Source organism: Sphaerodactylus townsendi, linkage group LG07 (genome assembly GCF_021028975.2).
Source record: "Sphaerodactylus townsendi isolate TG3544 linkage group LG07, MPM_Stown_v2.3, whole genome shotgun sequence".
In the NCBI taxonomy this organism is placed as follows: Eukaryota; Metazoa; Chordata; class Lepidosauria; order Squamata; family Sphaerodactylidae; genus Sphaerodactylus; species Sphaerodactylus townsendi.
Genome location: NC_059431.1, coordinates 23,734,729 through 23,753,519, shown reverse-complemented (window position 1 = coordinate 23,753,519; position 18,791 = coordinate 23,734,729). Strand labels below are relative to the sequence as shown.

General features: G+C 44.1%; 1 protein-coding gene and 1 non-coding gene across 2 annotated transcripts; both read left to right on the top strand.

Moving 5' to 3' along the window:
• Positions 1 to 7,683: 7,683 nt before the first annotated feature.
• On the top strand, positions 7,684 to 12,647 carry RPL37 (ribosomal protein L37). The gene is made up of 4 exons (XM_048504250.1): positions 7,684 to 7,837; positions 10,064 to 10,199; positions 10,415 to 10,499; positions 12,528 to 12,647. The coding sequence occupies exons 1-4, from the start codon at positions 7,835 to 7,837 to the stop codon at positions 12,595 to 12,597; spliced, it is 294 nt and encodes a 97-aa protein (XP_048360207.1). The 5' UTR covers positions 7,684 to 7,834; the 3' UTR covers positions 12,598 to 12,647.
• On the top strand, positions 12,370 to 12,449 carry LOC125437355. The gene has a single exon (XR_007245194.1). It is a non-coding gene; the product is annotated as a small nucleolar RNA SNORD72 (small nucleolar RNA).
• Positions 12,648 to 18,791: the final 6,144 nt, after the last annotated feature.

Genomic DNA, 18,791 nt, shown 5'->3' with positions numbered 1-18,791 from the left:
ATTAAAAAGGCACACGAAATGCCAACACAAATCAACTCAAAACAAACCTGCAGCTTTCAAACAAAAAACAGCTGTATTTAATCATGAAAAAATCACGAAAACCATGTATCTGAGGATCAAAAACAGTCAAGACAACTGGAGATTGGTGAACAGATCTTCCCTTTTAAAAGTTGCAAGGAGCTGTATGATTTTTAGCCTGACTGTGACAACACCTCCTTTCGGACACTCCTTTAGAGAGTATACATCCAGTGGAAGCAAAACATAGCATCATTTGACATCACCCAAAGAAAGCTGGTAAGACCAAAGTCAATTGACAAGATTTCCTTTTAAGATTACTAGAAGTAAAACCAGTATCTGGTACAGCAGCGGTTTCCAAGTCTTGAAACCTCAGTACACCTATTTTGTGGGCCTCAAGCACCTCCCTGTTTCCTCACCACAGCGGCCACGCACCATAAATCCCTGGTTCAACATATGAATGGCAAGCTGTGCTGTGCATGCCACATGGAGCCCTCCATTCTCTGGTAGCCTCAAAACAAGATAGCAGTAATCACAGTAGCAACATTTTACAAGAAAGTTTAAGTAAAACATTTGTGTTGTCAGTGCATGGCCTACAACAGGCATCCTCAATACAGGACCTGTGGGTGCCATGGTCCCTGCCACTGGTGCCAGCCGAGTGTTTTTAGAAAGTGGCCAGGGCCAAGTGGGGCATTTCAAGCTGAGAAATCTCTATACAAGATCTCCTGATGAATCAATTGCAAAATGGATAGGATCTAGAGGACCTAATAAACTCCTCACTTTGCTCTCCTTTTGTCCTTTCCTGTCCACTGATGTGGTCTCATGTTGTCCTGGGGGCTTTTACACAGCAAGGTGTCTTATTGGCCATTAGAATTTTGATTGATTGGACAGATTTTTTTTAAAAAAATTAAAAATTGCTTTGACAGCAGCTATTACCATACAAAGAGGATCTTCACTATATGACTGAAGGTAAGCTGTGGCAGCCATTATATAAGAAGAAGGAGAAGAAGAGTTAGTTTTTATACCCCACTCTTCTCTACTGTAAGGAGTCTCAACGTGGCTTAAAATTACCTTCCCTTTGGGAAAGGAAGGGACTTCAGCAGGGTACAATGACATATAGTCCAAAGCAGCCATTTTCTTTGGGGGAATTGATCTCTATTGCCTGGAGATCAACTATGATTGTGGGAGAGCTCCAGCCCCCACCTGTAAGTTGGCAACTCTAGCTGCTAGCCATGGTAGCTAAAGGGAGCTTCCCACATTTTGAGGCAGTAAACTCTTGAATACCAGTGTCAAGTGTGAACATCAGAAGAGTTTGGATTTGTACCTCACTTTTCACTCCTGCAAGGAGTCTCAAAGTGGTTTACAATTGCCTCACCTCCAGTGGTGGGATTCAGCAGGTTCGTGCCAATTTGGCAGAACTGGTTGTCAAAATGGTGCTTGTAAACAACCAGTTGTTAAATTATTTGAATCCCACCACCGGAACTGGTTGTTACATTATTTGAATCCCACCACTGCTCGCTTCCCCCCACAACAAGCACCTTGTGAGGTAGGTGGGGCTAAGAGAGTTCTGAAAGAACTGTGACAAACCCAAGGTCACCCAGCATGCTTCATGTGTAGGAGCAGGGAAACAAATCCAGTTCTCCAGATTAGAGTCCACTGCTCTTAACCAATACAACAGGTTCTGCCTCTTACTGCAACCATTTAGTGTCACAATTCAAAAGGTCACCACAGGCTCAAAAAGGTCAGCTGTCAGATGGTGGGTAGTTCTGCAGGGCTGAAGTTCAAAAGCCCTTGACCTACGCTAAAATCTAGCCAGTTCTATAGATTCGCATGTGGGTCAAAATCTGTATAAGCAGAGCACATAGGTTTCTCACTATGCATTTAGGAACCCTGAAATGAAGGTTCCTGATTGACATATGACATCTTCTCACATGTGCATTTCTTTGTTCTTTAGAATAATTAATTTAAAATATGTTTTACAAATATACAGTACTATGAACAAATCAGATATTTATACTTGTGTATTTTGGGGCTGTTTCCATCTGGTATGTAACAGTGAATTATTGTATTATTGCATTGCATTATTCGATTTGTACACCGCCTTCCCCGAATTATGAACAGAAGGCATTTTAATGGACCATTAACTCTCTTCTTCAAGTAGTGAGTCCATTTTTTTCTTGTTGGCTTTCGCCTCCTTTTGTAGGATACATTTTAAAGTTCCTTTTAGATTTCGTACACCCTTGGAATACAGCAATGCCACAGAAATAATGAAAAATTATTTTTAATCATGCATGTTACAAGGTTTTTTGATCTTGATCTGAAGAATCCTGCTGATGGAGAACCTAACGCATCCTTTTGTATACATTCCATAATTAAATGTACAATAATTTGTTCACTTTGTCAGGTTACCAGATGCAAACTCTTTCCCCCTATTATTTCTGCAGATGGCAAGGATCAAATTATACTTGCATAGAAGAAAGTACACCCTGTTGTTATATTCTGAGCTAGTTTCTGTTAGCAAATGTCATCTGCCTTTTTCTAATTAGCTGACATTAGTTCCAAAGCTCTTAAAGCATTTATCACATTTTAGCGACTAATAGAAAATGTCTGGGGAGGTACTGCTAGGAAATGTGTTGGCTAACTCTGTTTGGTAACTATCTGCTTCCCAAATGGTTTCTTCCCATGAGGCTTCATAGAGAAGACTCTCATATGTGAACAGTATAATCAGCTGTCTGTTGTATCTAGGAAAAACACAGAGTGGATTTGCACCTCTATGCACAGTTCCCACAAATGCTCCTGTAGCAAGAAGGAATTTTTTTAAGTCTACAATGTGATGATGTCACTTCTGGGGAAAACCAGAAGTGGTGTCAATCCACTCTAGGAATTGCTGGAAATGCTATGGTTTTACCATAGAGTTTCAGTGAGTTCTAAAGAGGCATGATGTCACTTCTGGGTTTTCCCTGGAAGTAATGTCACACCAATACTGTCTCCCCCCCTCCCCCATGCCTGACAATCATATAAAACAACTGTAAATAAACACTTTAAGAAAAGAGAACATGGCAAAAGCTTCAAAACAGCGGACAGAACTAATTACAATTCACTTGTGCAACGTGATAAGCTCTTTTAAAATTTCAGATGGTATCCAATCAGACAGAAAAAAATGTTTCTGGAAAGTTTTTTTCTACCAGTATTTTATTTTTCTCAGGATAATGTAATACATGTCAGTGCACAGAATATATATTTATCAAAATAAAATCAAGTCGGTTACTTATTGGAGTTTGGAAAACTCAACTTAATGATTAAGAAATAAGAACAGAAAACCTAATTAATGTAGAAAAAATATTTCCACAATATTCTTTATATTCAAAGCTTATTTTCATGATGCATATTATAAATACTTCAGAATGTTTATTTTCTTGTAGCGACTGATTTTTGTTAATATTTCTAAACAAATACCCAAGTGAGGGATCTTACTTCATAATTAACGTAACCCTGTTGCAATATTAATGTCTCCTGCTGACCTTCAAACCAAAAATCTGTGCATTTTTCAAAGAAATATTGCACAAACAGGAACTCTGAAAAGGCACTGACCTCTAGTGGTAATCTGTGATTGTACATATATGCTATACTGCATTAAACCTGCACAGTTTGAGCCACCAATTAGTGCTGCCACCTCCACGTTCCAAATTCTTTGAAATTTGGACTGCAGCCTGGAGGTGGTGGGATTTGGGGAGGGGAAGGTCCTCAGTGGAAAATAGTGCCAAAGGGTCCACTCTTCAAAACAGCCATGTTTCTCTAGGAGAACTGGTCTCTGTAGTCTAGAGCTCAGTTGTAATCCTGGGAAATCTCCAGGTCCCACCTGGAGGCAGCAAAGACAGGAAGTTTGTAAAGTCCTAATGGGCCACCACACAACGTTGGTGGTCCATGTTCAGTTTAACGGGCCACAGAATGTAAAGACCACAACAAACATTTTTTGAGGGGGAATCCCTCATTCTTACACAAACTCTTGAGTTTTGGCTGTCAATCACACTGCTATTTTGTGATATACACTGTGAGTTTTCAAATTAGCATTAGTCTTATAGTTGATTAATGGTAGAAATGGGATTCCAAGGCATTCCAATGAGTTGGAAAGGGATCTATAAGGAGAAGAAGAGTGTGGATTTATACTCTGCTTTTTCTCAACCATAAGGCGTCTCAAAGCAGCATTTATACATTCCAATTTAGAAAAATCTATTTTTTCAGAGATCAGTGGAAACCACTATATATCACATTGAATCAAGTTGCAACAATCTGCAGTGCACTTTCTCCTAATTTTAAAGTCTTAAAAAACAGAGCAACCCAGAAATGTTCGGTTCTGCTCTGCACAAATCAAAACTAGCTAGCCACAAGCCCATTATGCAGTCCCAGACTCTCAATTCTTTCTTTCAAAAAAAAATGGTAGAGCATACTAATTCTGAACAGAAAGTTAGCATTTAAAGGGTGAAAGTACACAATAATCCTTAACAACTGTCATTAAAATAAGTGCAATTTAATGCCATTAGCAAAGCATTAAAATTGTTACTTAAGGGGCTGTTGATTCCCATCTGAGTTAATTCGCTGGGTTTTGTTCCCGTTTGCTCTCCATTTCCTTAAAACTGTAAATTCTATTCCACTGAATCTCTGTTCAGTGAAGATTATCCAGCAAAAATAAATTATTTTGGATATTCCCAAGGTTAGATTTTAAATCAAGTGGGAACTTTTAAAAACAAGTATAATATGTTTTATTATATGTTGATTGTAAGCCACCTCGAGTCCCCTGGGGGACTGCCAGGATATAAATGCAAAAATAAATAAGCTCACATATCTCATTTCCCTTTCCTAAAAGCTCCCATTGCCACTAGTTTTTCCCTGTCTCTTTCTCCCCATCAAACAACAATTCTGCTTTTATCTGCCTCTGTTTCTTCAGCTCTCATCCCTTCCTGGGCATCTGCCTAGGAGAACTAGGGTACAGTTTGTGTGGTGCCAGCCAGCGGGCTAAGGAACCCACCAGGCAGGAACCCACAAGGCGCAAGGACTTGTGGAGGGACACATAACTTTCCCCCTTCCCCTCCTTCTGCTCATTCTTTTCTCTTCTCCTTTTTCCCAGCCTTATCCTTTCAGCCATTCAACAGCTTGTCTTTCATCTGTTTCCTATCTTCAGCAATATTTATTATTTGTTCACTTCATTTATACCCTGCCTTTCTCACCAGTGGGGATCAAAACTCCTTATATTCTTGTCTCCTTTTTAATCTCACTACAACTCAGTGAAGTTGGTTATAATGAAAGTATGCGACTGGTCCAAAATCAACCCCTGATCTTATACAGCAGGATGGGATTTTGAACCTGGGTCTCTCGGACTCAGTCCTGAAGCACAGTCTAACTGGGGTACCACGCTGGCTTTTGTTAGGTGGCTGCTGTTGAAGGGTAACAAGCAGCCAGACTTGGAGTCATTCTGCATGGCCCAAATGCTAACCCATTTTATTGGCCAGAACCTGGATTAAATGAAAATTGCTAAATTAGCGACTTTTCCCCTTTAACCCGGGTTGCAAATGCTCCCTGCTTGCCTGTGCGACCTACAACAAACAGGAAGCGTTCAATCCCCACCCCCTTCCATCCACCATTATGGTGGATTCTCCAGGCGGCTGCCATTAGAGGGGATACTCTAATGGGCAGTCATCATGCCGTGTAGGAAGGTGGGGGGATTCTCAGGTGGGGGGGGGGATTTTCAGCTGTGTGGTTCACATGGAAACACTGCGTTTCCTGTGCAAACCATGCTGCCTCCTGCCACTGGATCCCAACAATCCTGGCTGGCTCCTGCAGCTACTGTGCAAACGGCAACACAGTCTACAGAAACGGGTTCCCTGAAACAGTGTTGCTTGTGTAGAATCAGCCTTGGTTGAGTCATGCAAATTCCAATATTTCTATTCCAAATATCAAGCCAACAGAAGAGAGTTTTAAGTAGCTTTAGTTGCAAAGAAAGGGGAGCCTTCCCCACATGGGCAGACTCCACTGAAACAGTATATCTACCGTGTTTCCCCGAATATAAGACAGTGTCTTATATTAATTTTTGCTCCCAAAGATGCGCTACGTCTTATTTTCAGGGGATGTCTTATTTTTCTATGTTCTGTTCGTCGGGCATACTTCCAAACAAAAACTTTGCTATGTCTTACTTTCGGGGGATGCCTTATATTTTGCACTTCAGCAAAACCTCTACTATGTCTGATTTTTTGAGGATGTCTTATATTCGGGGAAACAGGGTACAGCATGTTTATTCCCTTCTCCCGAATTCGCCACACCCACTCTTTTCTCCCATTGGCTAAGGGTACTAACACTCACAACTTTCCGGTTCGCTTATTTACATGTTCCTCCTTAATATGCAGCCCCCTCCCATATTCTTCCAATATGTTCCTTATAATACAGTTTGTCATCAGAGCAGGAGGAGAAATTAATATGTATTAGCCTATTAAACATACTCAATATGTACAATCTGATACAAGGCTTGCTCTTCAGCTTAGTCATCCAGCAGTTTTATCTTGTCCTGCCAGAAGCATCCTGCCTTATGACTCATCCTCATCCCTGGTAGAAAACACATTTCTCGTTTATCACAAAATCAGGTGTTATCAAGTAACCCAGAAGTTGCTTTCAGGGCCAGCGTTGCAAACCTCCAGGTGGGACCTGGAGATCTTTCAGAATTACAACTGAACTCTTAGATGACAGAGATCTGTCCCCCTGCACAAAAAGGCGGCTTTGGAGGGTGGATTCTATAGTATTATATTCAGCTGTGTCCTCTTCCCTCCCCAAACTCTTCCCTCCTCAGACACCCCAAAATCTCCAGAAATTCCCAACCAGCAGATGGTAACCCTAGTTAGGGAACTACAAAATTCTGCTCATTTGGGGGGAAATTCCATGCATAAACACATACAAAAAGAACTGTTTTATCTAACAGCCCAGAAAGCACACAACAACCTGTTTTATTTAAATCGCTCTGTATTGTTTTGCATTAGGTTTTCTTTAAAATATTTACAACTGTTCTCCTCAGACAGTTTATATCAACAAGAACTCATTGCAGTAGAAGAATAAAAACATTTTATTGCTTTGTGAAACGTTAAAATCAGTATAATTTTAGGCCATGAGGCTTTGCCACATTGTCTATTTTGCTTGAAAAATAAACAGCTGTGTGTCACTTCAAAGACTAGCAACGTTGTATTCCAGTATCAGCTTTCCAAGAAGTTCATGTTGGAATAAAAATATGTCTTTAAGGTGCCACGTGATTCCTGTTAAATTCAAGCTGTTGTGCTCGCATGTGGCCTCTTGGAACTGCATTTGTTATTGCAGAGTTGCTAGTAGCAATGGGGCATGCCACGATAATTGCTTATTATTAATAACCACAACAACAAATTTTAAAAGACGCAGTCTACAAAGTGAGCCACGCTGACACTGCCTACTCCCCCGTTGCAATTGCACCAAGCGCAGAAAACCATGCTGATGACAAGCGACGGCGAAGGGCGGAGAAAGGGGCGGAGTCATCTACTTTCCCTCAAGTTTCTCGCGGGTAATAATTTCCCTTCTCCCCGCCCAGTGCCCAGTGACTAGTCGAGCTCAGTGACATCATCCGGTCCAGGCCGGCTCCTTGTTACCATAGAAACAGAAAGCTTTATCTTGAACCATCGAGGCTTGTGTCACCCTTTTCCCCTTCCCTCGGACCATTTTAGCGGTCGCACCGCTTTTCACCGGAAACGTAGCTAGGATTGCGGAAGTGGGGGCGGGCTTAGCTCTCTTTGGTCCGGGCGGCTGAAGGAAGATGGTGAGTGTGGGGACGGGGCGGGTGTGGAATCCGTTTCCATCGGCGGCTATTTGATATTTTTGGCCGGCCGACCTGGAGGAAAAGGCAGCCTGGAGGCCGTTGGGGATGGGGAGCCGTGTATGGCCTCCTTTCCGTCTGTCTTGGGGCGACGTGGCCGATCAGGGTCCAGCTCCCACTTATCCGAGTCCAGGCCCGTGGGGCCCTATTGCAAGGGTCCGAAAGCGAGGCCTCGTTCCCCTCTTGGCCTGTCAGCCCCTTTGGCTGGGGAGAGGGGCTCGGCTGTGAGATAAAGCCGAATAAAAAGCGTGGACATTTTCTTTATCTTTCGGGCCGCTCGCGTCTACATCGCCTTTTCACTTCATTTCAGAGCAAGCCTTAAAGGGCTGGGGGTGTGATGCTGGTGGGGGAGCTGCAAGCCGTGCACCTCTGTTTATCGTGCAAATTTTCGTGCCATTGTGAATTGTGCAACAGCACACTTCATATACCCCAGCTGATATAATAGTCTTCTGGCAAGCTAATGTCTTAGTTTTGTAAGTAGAATTTGTCAGATTCCAAAAACGACATAATTTTTGTAAGTAGAATCTGACAAATTCGTTAGTGTTTCGGAGGATGCATGGATTCTTTGGTTTGTTGGGGCCTCCAGTACACTGAAACAGAATACTTTTGATGGGAAAATAATGGTGAACAGACTGGGGGGCAGTGTTTATCAATAAGATTTGTGAAAGCACTCTAGGAAGGTGGTGCCAGTAATCGTTTCCAAATTGTTTCTTTGTGAATTAAAAAATGCTGCAATTGTGGAATAAATCTGCAATTTAAAACAGTTAATAATTTCTTAATAAAGTCTGTTGAGATGACTAATGTGCTACAGAATGATCCTATAGATTTTTGGTAAAAAATAAGCTTTACTGATCTAATGTGACTTTCTCAAATGGTTGTGCACACCATTGCAGCTCTAACTAATTAAAGTAACCTAAAGTACATAGAATTTCAAGTTAAATCTGATTTTTAAAAAATAATAAGTCATGGTCGCAATTATATAATGGTGTCTGCTGTGTAAAAGTAGCATGATTATGATAATTTTACAGATGTACAGAAAGATTCATGTATGTGCTTCATAAAGTTGGTCCAGACTTTCAGCAGATGGAGCAATTTGTCAAAGGGATTTTAATCATCCCCACCCCAGTAGTGATCCTGAAGTCTAGACAGTCTATAGCAGTGATGGCGAACCTATGGCACGGGTGCCAGAGGTGGCACTCAGAGCCCCCTCTGTGGGCACGCGCAAAGAGTCACCCCCACCCCGCCCCTACACATCTAGGCTGGCCTGGGCCACTGGGCTCGATTATTAGCATTAAACCTAAGACCTAGTTATGGGGAAGCAGTGTAGTTAACCCTGTTAAGCGCTGTTAAACCCCACTGATTTTCATGCAAAGAACTACAGTGCGATCCTTTACCTGGGAGTAAGCTCAGTTGCTGGAAGTGGGGCTTGCTTCTGAGTAAACCCTCCTAGGGTCATGATTCACCTGTTGGAAGAGTTGCTTCAAAGCAAAGCCACCGACTACCACCAATCTTACTCCAGAGTAACGCACGCCTTGGAGCCAACTGTTTTTTTCTAAACTAAAACCTCAGTATTCAGGTTAAATTGCCATGTTGGCACTTTGCGATAAACAAGTGGGTTTTGGGTTGCAATTTGGGCACTCGGTCTCGAAAAGGTTCGCCATCACTGGTCTATAGTAACAGTGTAGAATGTGGAGTGGAGCACCTCAGCAGAAATTGTCTATTCCTCTGCAAAAGAGCACCGAGGGATTATTTGCTGAATCTGTTGTTGTGGCTTTCTCTTCCTGCATCCTTATCTTTCCTGAAGGTCTTTTGACCTGCAGGAACAGATTTTGGGAGATGAAAGATTAATTTAGTGAGGGATGGGGAAGGTGATAAAGATTTGTAAATTTGCCTCATTTGTGGAAATTCTGGAAACAACCCCATTTCAGCAGGCCCATAAGGCGGGCTAGTGTTGAATCCCAGTCTGCAAATTATAAAGCTGTGAATTTGCTTTCGGTGAGTTCTCAGCACAGGTCAGGATTGTTTAAGACACATTTTCCTAAATACTTAACACTTTATAGAGTTGCTTTTATCCCATCTGAAGCATTGAAAACCTTATTGCTCTTTCAACTCTTAGCAAAACATTATTAATTAATGCATTTATATAAACGTATTTCCTAAATATTTCAGACGAAGGGAACATCCTCCTTTGGCAAGCGCCGAAATAAGACTCACACTTTGTGTAGACGATGCGGGTCTAAGGCCTACCATCTTCAGAAATCTACCTGTGGGAAATGTGGATATCCTGCTAAACGCAAGAGAAAGTGTAAGTGCCAGAGTTTTCAAACGCATGTCTATCGTTCTGTAAATATTTTTCTGTAAATGAGCAAAGTTGTATATATGGAAGAGAGCTTATTAGGTAATGTGGAAGCATTTTGCAGTGAGATACATTCCCAGTCTTCCTACCATTTTGAATTACAGATGCTTGTTTAATTTTTTGTTTGGTGTAATGAGCTGTAGAATTTCCTTTTTGTCTTCTAGACAACTGGAGTGCTAAGGCCAAAAGGCGCAATACTACTGGGACTGGACGTATGAGGCATCTGAAAAAGGTCTACAGGAGATTCAGGTACAATAGTAAAGTTCCAGTATATCAGTATAATGTGCATGTTGTTTGAAGTGTGATGTAGACCTTAAACATATTCCCTCATCTAAAGATAATTCCTTGTACAAGCACGGGGTCTGTTTTGTGTACCATCAAAGCGATGTAGTTCATTTCTCTATATATTATGCTGCATGTGTGGGTTTTGGTCCATATGAATTAGGAAATAACATGCTTCTGCATGCAAATGATGATCATGTTTAACAGAAACTGCAATGCTCATTGGTGTGGCTATACCAGAACCTCCTCAGAGAACTTTTTTTCTACTTTTGTTTAACTTGGAAGTGGAGCCTTGAGGGTGAAATACTGTGGCAGTTTTTCTTGTTTGTATCTTTTGGTGTTGGTGGTGGTATCTACCTAATCCATGAAGTACTCATCACTGATAATATGGAGCAATAGTCAACATACTCTTTGTATATATGTTAACTGTACCTTGTCTTAGCAAAAAGAAAGAAATGTAGTCTTGGGTTGTGTGGCGGGAATGACAGTCACATCTTTCTGCAGTTTAAAGAAGTCCCAATGCTCTGGCTGCATTTAGGAAGCTGTTGTAAGCACCACTCATTTCAAAACCTGTGCCCTATTCAGCATGGCACTTTGATAAAAGAGCATTTTTAGTTCCTCTAAGGCTATTAGCAGAACTTACCTTTTGTGATTGTGATGGTCCACCTCCACCATGGGGCCCGTGGGCTGCTGGTCCTTCCCACCTTCCCTGAGGGTTGTTGGCCCCAGATGTTAGATTTTCCAGTTGACCCGATGGGCCAAGAAACAACCGTGCCCACAGGGCGCTGGGCTGGGCGGATGCCCTTAGCCCTCCCTGCTTCCTCCACCCGCCCGCACACCCACCCTCACACCCTGCAACTCCTGTTCCTTCACAGGGGCATGCTAGCTTGGGTGTGGCTGCTACCCTGTTCCTTCACAGGGTCGCGGTAGGCTCAGGGGTTGACTTCCCCATTGCCCTCTCCTCCCTGTCTGTTCTCTGGCTCTGGGCCCCCTTCCTGCCCCTGCTAGCCAGCGTTTTCCCAGCCACATCCAACTCCCTCCTCCCTCCTTTCCCCAGCCGCTTCTCTCTCCCCCGGCCACACCTCCTATTATCCCTTTCCCCTCATCTCCTTCCCTCGCCCCTGCTGCGGCCTCCAGCCCTTCCCCACAGCCGTCTCAGCTTTGGAGTGCTGCACCCATCCCGGCAGTGCACTAGGCCCTGTCCCCGCTGCTGACACTCATCCAGCCAGCCCTGTGGCCTCCCCTGTCGCTACTACGGGAAGGGCGGTCATAGCCTCGCCGCCTGCCCGCTGGCTGCCTCCCGCGTCAGTTGCCCCCGAGGAGGCGGTGAGACCGCCCACCGCCATATCGCCCCTCGGCCCCCCACAGGAGCCGGCAAGTCCGGGCACCATGCCTGCAGCCATGGCCGAGCCCAGACAGTGATCATTGCACCTGCCATTTTGTGTCTGCTTTAGTGCGAAGCTGGCACAAAATGGCGGGTGCAATGATCGCAGGATTCTGCTAATAGCCTTTAGGTGCACAAGAAATGCTCTTTTATCAAAGTGCCATGCTGAACATGTAGAATAAAGGTTTTGACATAATCGATGCTTAAAACAGCTTCCTAAATGCAGCTGGAGGAATGGGACTGGCGAGGGTGGGGGGGAGGAATTGGGCAGGCACTAGGACCTCAGCGGAGCATCCCACTGCAAAGAAGATCCAGAAAGTGGCTGCAGATTACTTCAGCATTGAGGTTCTTTCTTTCTGTGAGACAAAGTATAATAGTATCTTTCTTAACGTCCAGTGTGTTCACCAAAATTATAATGAACATGACTTGGCTAAAGTAAAAGTGAAGTTAAGCAGCTTGTCCATGATGTTATTTCAAAAAATGTCTGAACATATGAGTTCATAAGTGATTTCATCTTGTAGCTGAGATAAGCTGACCAAATTAATAAAGTCGTATTTAAAACGTTGCAAAATTTTTCATAGTATAGTGACTCTTATCTGTTTTATATGCAGGAATGGATTCCGTGAAGGAACAGCACCAAAACCTAAGAGAGCTGCTGTTGCAGCATCCAGCTCATCTTAAGGACTCAAATGCCTGTTTAAAATAAATGTTGTCATTTATGGAGGAAAAAAGAATCATTCGTTATATATTCCTCAATCTCTGCTCTCCCATATCATTCAGAAATGTGTCCCTATGTTAGACTATTCAAATTATTCCTGGTGAAGGATCACACTGAAATTTTATTGGAACAAATATTTATAAAATGAGTAAAGGTTCATTTGAGTAAGCTGGCGAGTTTGCAGATATTATGAAACAACTTGCTGAAGGAGCAAATCATGTCTGGCCTTTAATTTTTAATGGAGTGTTCCTTATAGTCATATACGCAATAGAATTACTTAGTCTCGTTACAGATTGAAGTGTTTTGCATGCAGTATTACTGCAGTCAATGCAATTGTTCCAGCAGCATTCTGGAATAACTGAAGATTTGTCTGATAAAGTGGATTCAAGCTTTGTTTTCTTAATGCAAATTCTAGAGGGGGTATACATGAATGTCTGCTGCAGCCATGAGAATCTTATAGCATCTTAAAAAGTATTGTGGCATAAACTTTCATGAGTCAGAGCTTTGTTCGTTAGACTTATGACGTACTGCGCACAGGTAGAGATACAGAAAGACCAGAAGAACCATTTTTCGGTATTAAATAACTCTGATTCAGATTAGGTGTGGAGTGCACTGCAGTTCAATTCAGTGAGCCAATGTGCTATAGTGGTTAGTGCTGTAGTTGCAGACTAGGCAGTATATGTATGAAGTTAAAAAAACTGCTCAATTCACAAAGCCGGATAAATCTGACTAGTATACATAAGCCTGTAAGGAGTGGCAGTTACTTTTCTGTGGTTTGAAGCCACTGAGGTGGAAATTGTGTGCAGATCTGGTGCTGTCCAACTTGGTCCACACCTACTGTAAACTCACTAGTTTGTTCCTGAGAAAGTTTTTCTAAAAAATTGTCTAACTCCCACATATGGAAGAATAGAGATATGCGTGAAAATTGAGGAGTATCTGCACCTGCAGCTCCACTGGCATACGGGGGCTGAGAGGGGTTTGGAGACTGACTAAAGTATGACCCTCCTTCAGAATGTCCCTGGGGCTGGGGGCAGCGTGCAAGCGCTAGTGCTCGACCAGGCGTTGTAGCTGGGCATTGCAGGGTGCCAGAGCAGTCAGGTGCCAGCAGATTTGCCCTTCTGCCAGCGTGAGTGCCCCAGCGAGGGCATTTATGCTCGTGGAAATCGTGGAATCCAGAGGTGGATTCAGCCCCCTCCCTGAATTTTTTTTAGTTTTTTTACTCTTTTTACAGTTTAGTTTTCTTTTAATATGATGACTTATTTTGAGAAAGCTCATTCCCAAGAAATAGAATATCTACAAAGCTGTGGCAGATAGGGTTATTTTCTAATTTGATGGTACTGATGTCATATAATGTATGAGCTTCTTGAACAGATGGTTGTAGATGCCACCTGTAAAGAGAATTTTAAGATTTTGAGGTATGTGTATTATTTATTTATTTATTTATTTTATTCGATTTTTATACCGCCCCATCCCCGAGGGGCTCTGGGCGGTGTACAGTATTTAAAACAGTGTAATTAAATAACATTTAAAAGCAGCGATAAAACTCCCAATACATTCTCAGTTTAAAGCCCAAGATTAAATTTAAATAAAAATTCAAGATACAAAGATATAAAGTTATAAAGTGGCGTCCAGCGTTCCAATATTGTGTTAAAAAAAAAACAACCCTCCCTCCCCAAGGTGGAGGGGGGCATGGCGAGTCTCAATGATGTAGTTGTGGCCCAGATGTTGAGGGCCAAGACGGGGCACTATTGGCGGCTGGGTCCTCCAAAGGCCCGGCGGAACAGCTCCGTCTTGCAGGCCCCGCGGAACTCCTTAAGGTCCCGCAGGGCCCGGATAGCTGGAGGAAGGGCGTTCCACCAGGCCGGGGCCAGGGCAGTAAAGGTCCTGGCCCGCGTGGAGGCCAGCCGCATTGCCGAGGGGCCAGGGACCACCAGTAGATTGGCCTCCCAGCGGATCGCGAAGGGGCCGCCCTAGGGGCTGATATGGGGTGATGCTTGGGTCTCGAGAGATACTGATGGTCCCCAGGCCGTGGAATGGCCTTTAAAGGTCAATACCAGCACCTTTGAAGATGATCCCGAGGAACTTCTACTGGAAGCCAATGCAGCTGCCGCAGCACAGGCTGGATGTTGTTCCACGAAAGGTGCTGCCCGTAAAGCAGGCGATGCTGCTGCATGGTGAACCAGTTTTAATCGCCCGGATCAAACGCGAAGGGAAGGCCAGCGTGGGGCCGAGTTACAATAGTCAAGTCTGGAGATGACCGTTGCATGGATCACCGAGGCTAGATCCGCTCTGGAGAGGAAGGGGGCCAGTCGCCGGGCCTGACGGAGGTGGAAAAAGGCAGCCCGGGTTGTATGGGCCACCTGGGTCTCCATTGAGAGAGATAAGTCCAGGTGGACCCCCAGGCTGCGAACGGAGGGGGTCGGTGCCAGTGTGACCCCCTCCCATACCGGCGGCTGGAAAGGCCCCTCCCCCCCTCACGGCCCAGCCAAAGGATCTCCGTCTTCGAGGGATTCAGTTTCAACCTGCTCTGTCGCAACCAACCAGCTACCGCCTCCAAACAATGCTGTAGAGCCGCAGGGGCGGTGGCTGCTCCCCCCTCCATCAACAGAATGAGCTGAGTGTCATCAGCGTACTGATGGCAGATCAGCCCAAAACTCCGCACCAACTGAGCAAGGGGTCGCATGTAGATGTTAAATAACAGCGGGGACAGTAATGCCCCCTGAGGCACACCGCATTGTAGCGGGCACCTCCGGGAGGCCTGGTCCCCGCACCTCACTTGCTGATTCCGGCCCCGGAGAAACGAGGTTATCCACTGAAGGACAGTGCCCCGCACTCCGGAGGCGGCCAGGCGGTGGGTCAAAAGATCGTGGTCGACCACATCAAACGCTGCGGTGAGATCTAACAACACCAGCAGCGCCGATCCGCCTTGGTCAAGCTGGATGCGGAGTGTGTCTGTGACGGCGACGAGAACAGTCTCCGTCCCATGCCCAGCACGGAAGCCGGACTGGAAGGGGTCAAAAGCCGATGTGTCATCCAGAAAACCTTGAAGCTGCTCCAGCACCACTCTCTCAATTACCTTCCCCAGAAACGAAAGATTCGAAACGGGGCGGTAATTGGCCAGATCTCCTGGATCTAACGATGGTCTTTTTAAGAGTGGGTGGACCATTAGATAATCCATAGCCAAATCTGGAATGATTAATTCTTGTCTGCTGGGTTTGAGGGCTGGAACACAATATAATCCGTTGATTTAAATTTATATAATTGAGGTACTAAAATAATGCCTACACCGGTAGATCTAAAATTGAAATGGTACAACAAAGGGAATTTTAAATTGGATAACTAATACTGAAACGGAACATTTCTGATAGTTTGCTTCATGAATGTAGATGTTTCATTGGTTACATGGTGGGCTTCGCTTTGTGGTGAAGAACTGATCTCAAGAGAAAGAGATGGATCCTCATACCATACAAAGCTGCCAAAAAGAAAACGAGCTGCTACATGAACTGGAAAATCCAATATGCTGTTAAAGAGAAAAACAGCAGGCTCCTTACTAATAGTGCTTGACAGATCCCCTGATGTGAATTACATTTGGCCATAGCATCAGCTAGAAAAAGATCAACACATGACTTGCTCAGATAGAAATGGTAGAATTGAAAATCAATAGCATTTGTCATTAAACACCACCAGTTCTGAGAGGCTTTGCAGTACAAGAAGTATAAACCAAACTAATCATTCCCTTTCCTGGTAGCAACCATAGCCAGGTCCATTCTTGAAGACCCAGCTATTGGTGTGGTGGTTCTCTTCAGAGAATATAGGGGCTTGAATACTTTGAACTGGCACTATTCAGCCCGACAGCTAAGTTGGGAGGAAAGCCAGGATCTCTAGCTTTGCACAAATTTGAAAAGAATCACGTCTCTGGTTTCCTAACCTGTGAGAGTTGCAATCAGTTTTCCAAATCCCTCATGCTCAGTCCAAGGCAGGCAGATATCCCCTCCCTGCTTCAAGCCAATGAGAATAGCAGACAAGTTGATCTATTGAATTGGGTAGGTGGAATGGCCCTCCCCCCAAGTTTTCACCTCTAGAAAACCATTTCTGTCTTAAAGCAATAAAGGAATTGGATTCAGGAATTGGTCTTGCTGGATGTGTATGATGTTTAGCCACCTTGAGATTGCAAACATAAACTAGCATATAAATACTTTGAGCCAGCGTGGCATAGTGGTTAAGAACAGCGAAGTCTAATCTGGAGAATCTGGTTTGATCCCCCACTCCTCCACATGAAGCCTGCTGGGTGACCTTGGGCTAGTTGGGGTGCTGTGTTGTTTCCGGGCTGTATGGCCGTGTTCTAGCAGCATTCTCTCCAGATGTTTCGCCTGCATCTGTGGCTGGCATCTTCAGAGGATCTGATAGGAATGGAAAGCAAGTGGAGTATATATACTGTGAGGTCAAAAGGTGAGGCCCTCTGAATAGGTATGTGAGTCACAAAGAAGTATGTAGCCTGGGAGTAACAATGAAGATAGCAGGCCAGGCTACAGATTTAATCCCAGGCTACAGACTTCTTTGTGACTCACATACCAGGCTTTCCATTCCTACTATCAGAACCTCTCCTGCCTTGAAAAACCTATGGGGTTGCCATGAGACAGCAGCAATGTTACAGCACTTTACACACCAACACAAACATTATTTTTAAAATTCCATACCAAAGGTCAGAGAAGAAGCAATCCGTAGGTCCACATAGCACATTGTGATTAATGGCCTTTACAGCACTCTGTTAAGTGTTTTTTTCTTCACCTTTCCAAGTACTTCAGTGACTGGCAGTATAAAAAAACACTTACTGACCACCACTACAAATTGAATTGAATTTCAGGGTGAATGGTAAAACTTTGTGCAATGGCTGAAATAATTGAATGTATTGCTGTCCTTCAGTGGCCAAAGAGGTATCCTTGCAAAGATTGGTGCCTTTGACTTCATTTGATAAATATTGGGTTGGCTTCTCCTTTTAAAAAAATCTGAAGTGTTTCAGCGTGCAAGCGTTAGATTTTAAAACTGCTGCACTGAATGTTTGAGTAAACTCTGATGTTCTCTGCAGTGCAAAAACAGATTTTTTCCAATTTGTTATGTAACCTCTGGAAGGACGGCTTTGGCCCCCTGGAGTTGATGGTCACTGCAAGAGTAAACCGAACCTTTCTGACTTTAACAACAGATTTAGGAATCTGCACATTCAGCAACTTTTGAGTTATGAGATTAAAACAATACTAATGTTATTGCATTTCACAAAAGGAAGATGAAACTTGCTGGGCTGGTAACTCTGGATTGAAAAACGCCCCTGGAGATTTGGGGCTAGAACTAGGAGATGGAGTGGGGCTCAATGTGGTATAATATCCCACAGTTCACCTTGTACAACATCTGTTTTCTCCAGGGGTTGCTCATGAATGTACTCTGGAGCTCAGTCATGAAAACGTGGGAGATCTCCAGGCTCCACCTGAAGTTGGCAACCCCAGTCACATGGAACATGACTTGCAGATATGGTTGCCAATTCTGGGTTGGAAATTTCTGTATATTTGGGGGTGGACCCTCGGGAGGGAGGGCAGAGCTTGCAAAAGGAAGAGACCTCACTAGGGTATAACACAGGAGTGCCCAACTTTGGCACTTCAGATGTTCATGGACTACAATTCCCATCAGCCCCTGCTGAAACAGAACCCACGTTCAAAACCAGTGGGACAAATCTTTGTAATTTCGAGATCAGATGCAAATCTGGGAGATCTCCAGCCCCTGACAGCTTTTGATAGGCAGAAAAGTTGGCAGCAGTAATATTCGCGAATATGGTTGCCATTGCGATCTGATAAGACATGCCCAGAAGCGTTCTTTAAAAAGAAATTAAAACTTCCTATTTTTATTATTTCACAAGCGTTAAGCGTCACTGCACCCACATCTGAATCTTGTCCCCCCCCCCCCCCCACTGCCTGGGATAATGGTTTCTCCCACCAACTGGGCTCAGAGGAGCGGGCTGCAAAACGGTCGAGCTCAGGTTCGCTTCCGGGGTTTTGATGCGGGCGGGCGCTTGTGTGGCTGAGCCGCTCCTTTTCTCTTCCCTGTGACCCCTCTGTGGTCTCGCCCGGTTCTCCCGTGGGCGGGGAAGCGGCTCAGTTTTCGCTCGCGG

Bases quoted from the DNA above. Each gene is read 5' to 3' on its own strand.
- RPL37 (XM_048504250.1), top strand. The intron at 10,200-10,414 runs GTAAGTGCCAGA...TTTGTCTTCTAG, and splicing joins TGCTAAACGCAAGAGAAAGT to ACAACTGGAGTGCTAAGGCC. The intron at 10,500-12,527 runs GTACAATAGTAA...TTTTATATGCAG, and splicing joins AAGGTCTACAGGAGATTCAG to GAATGGATTCCGTGAAGGAA.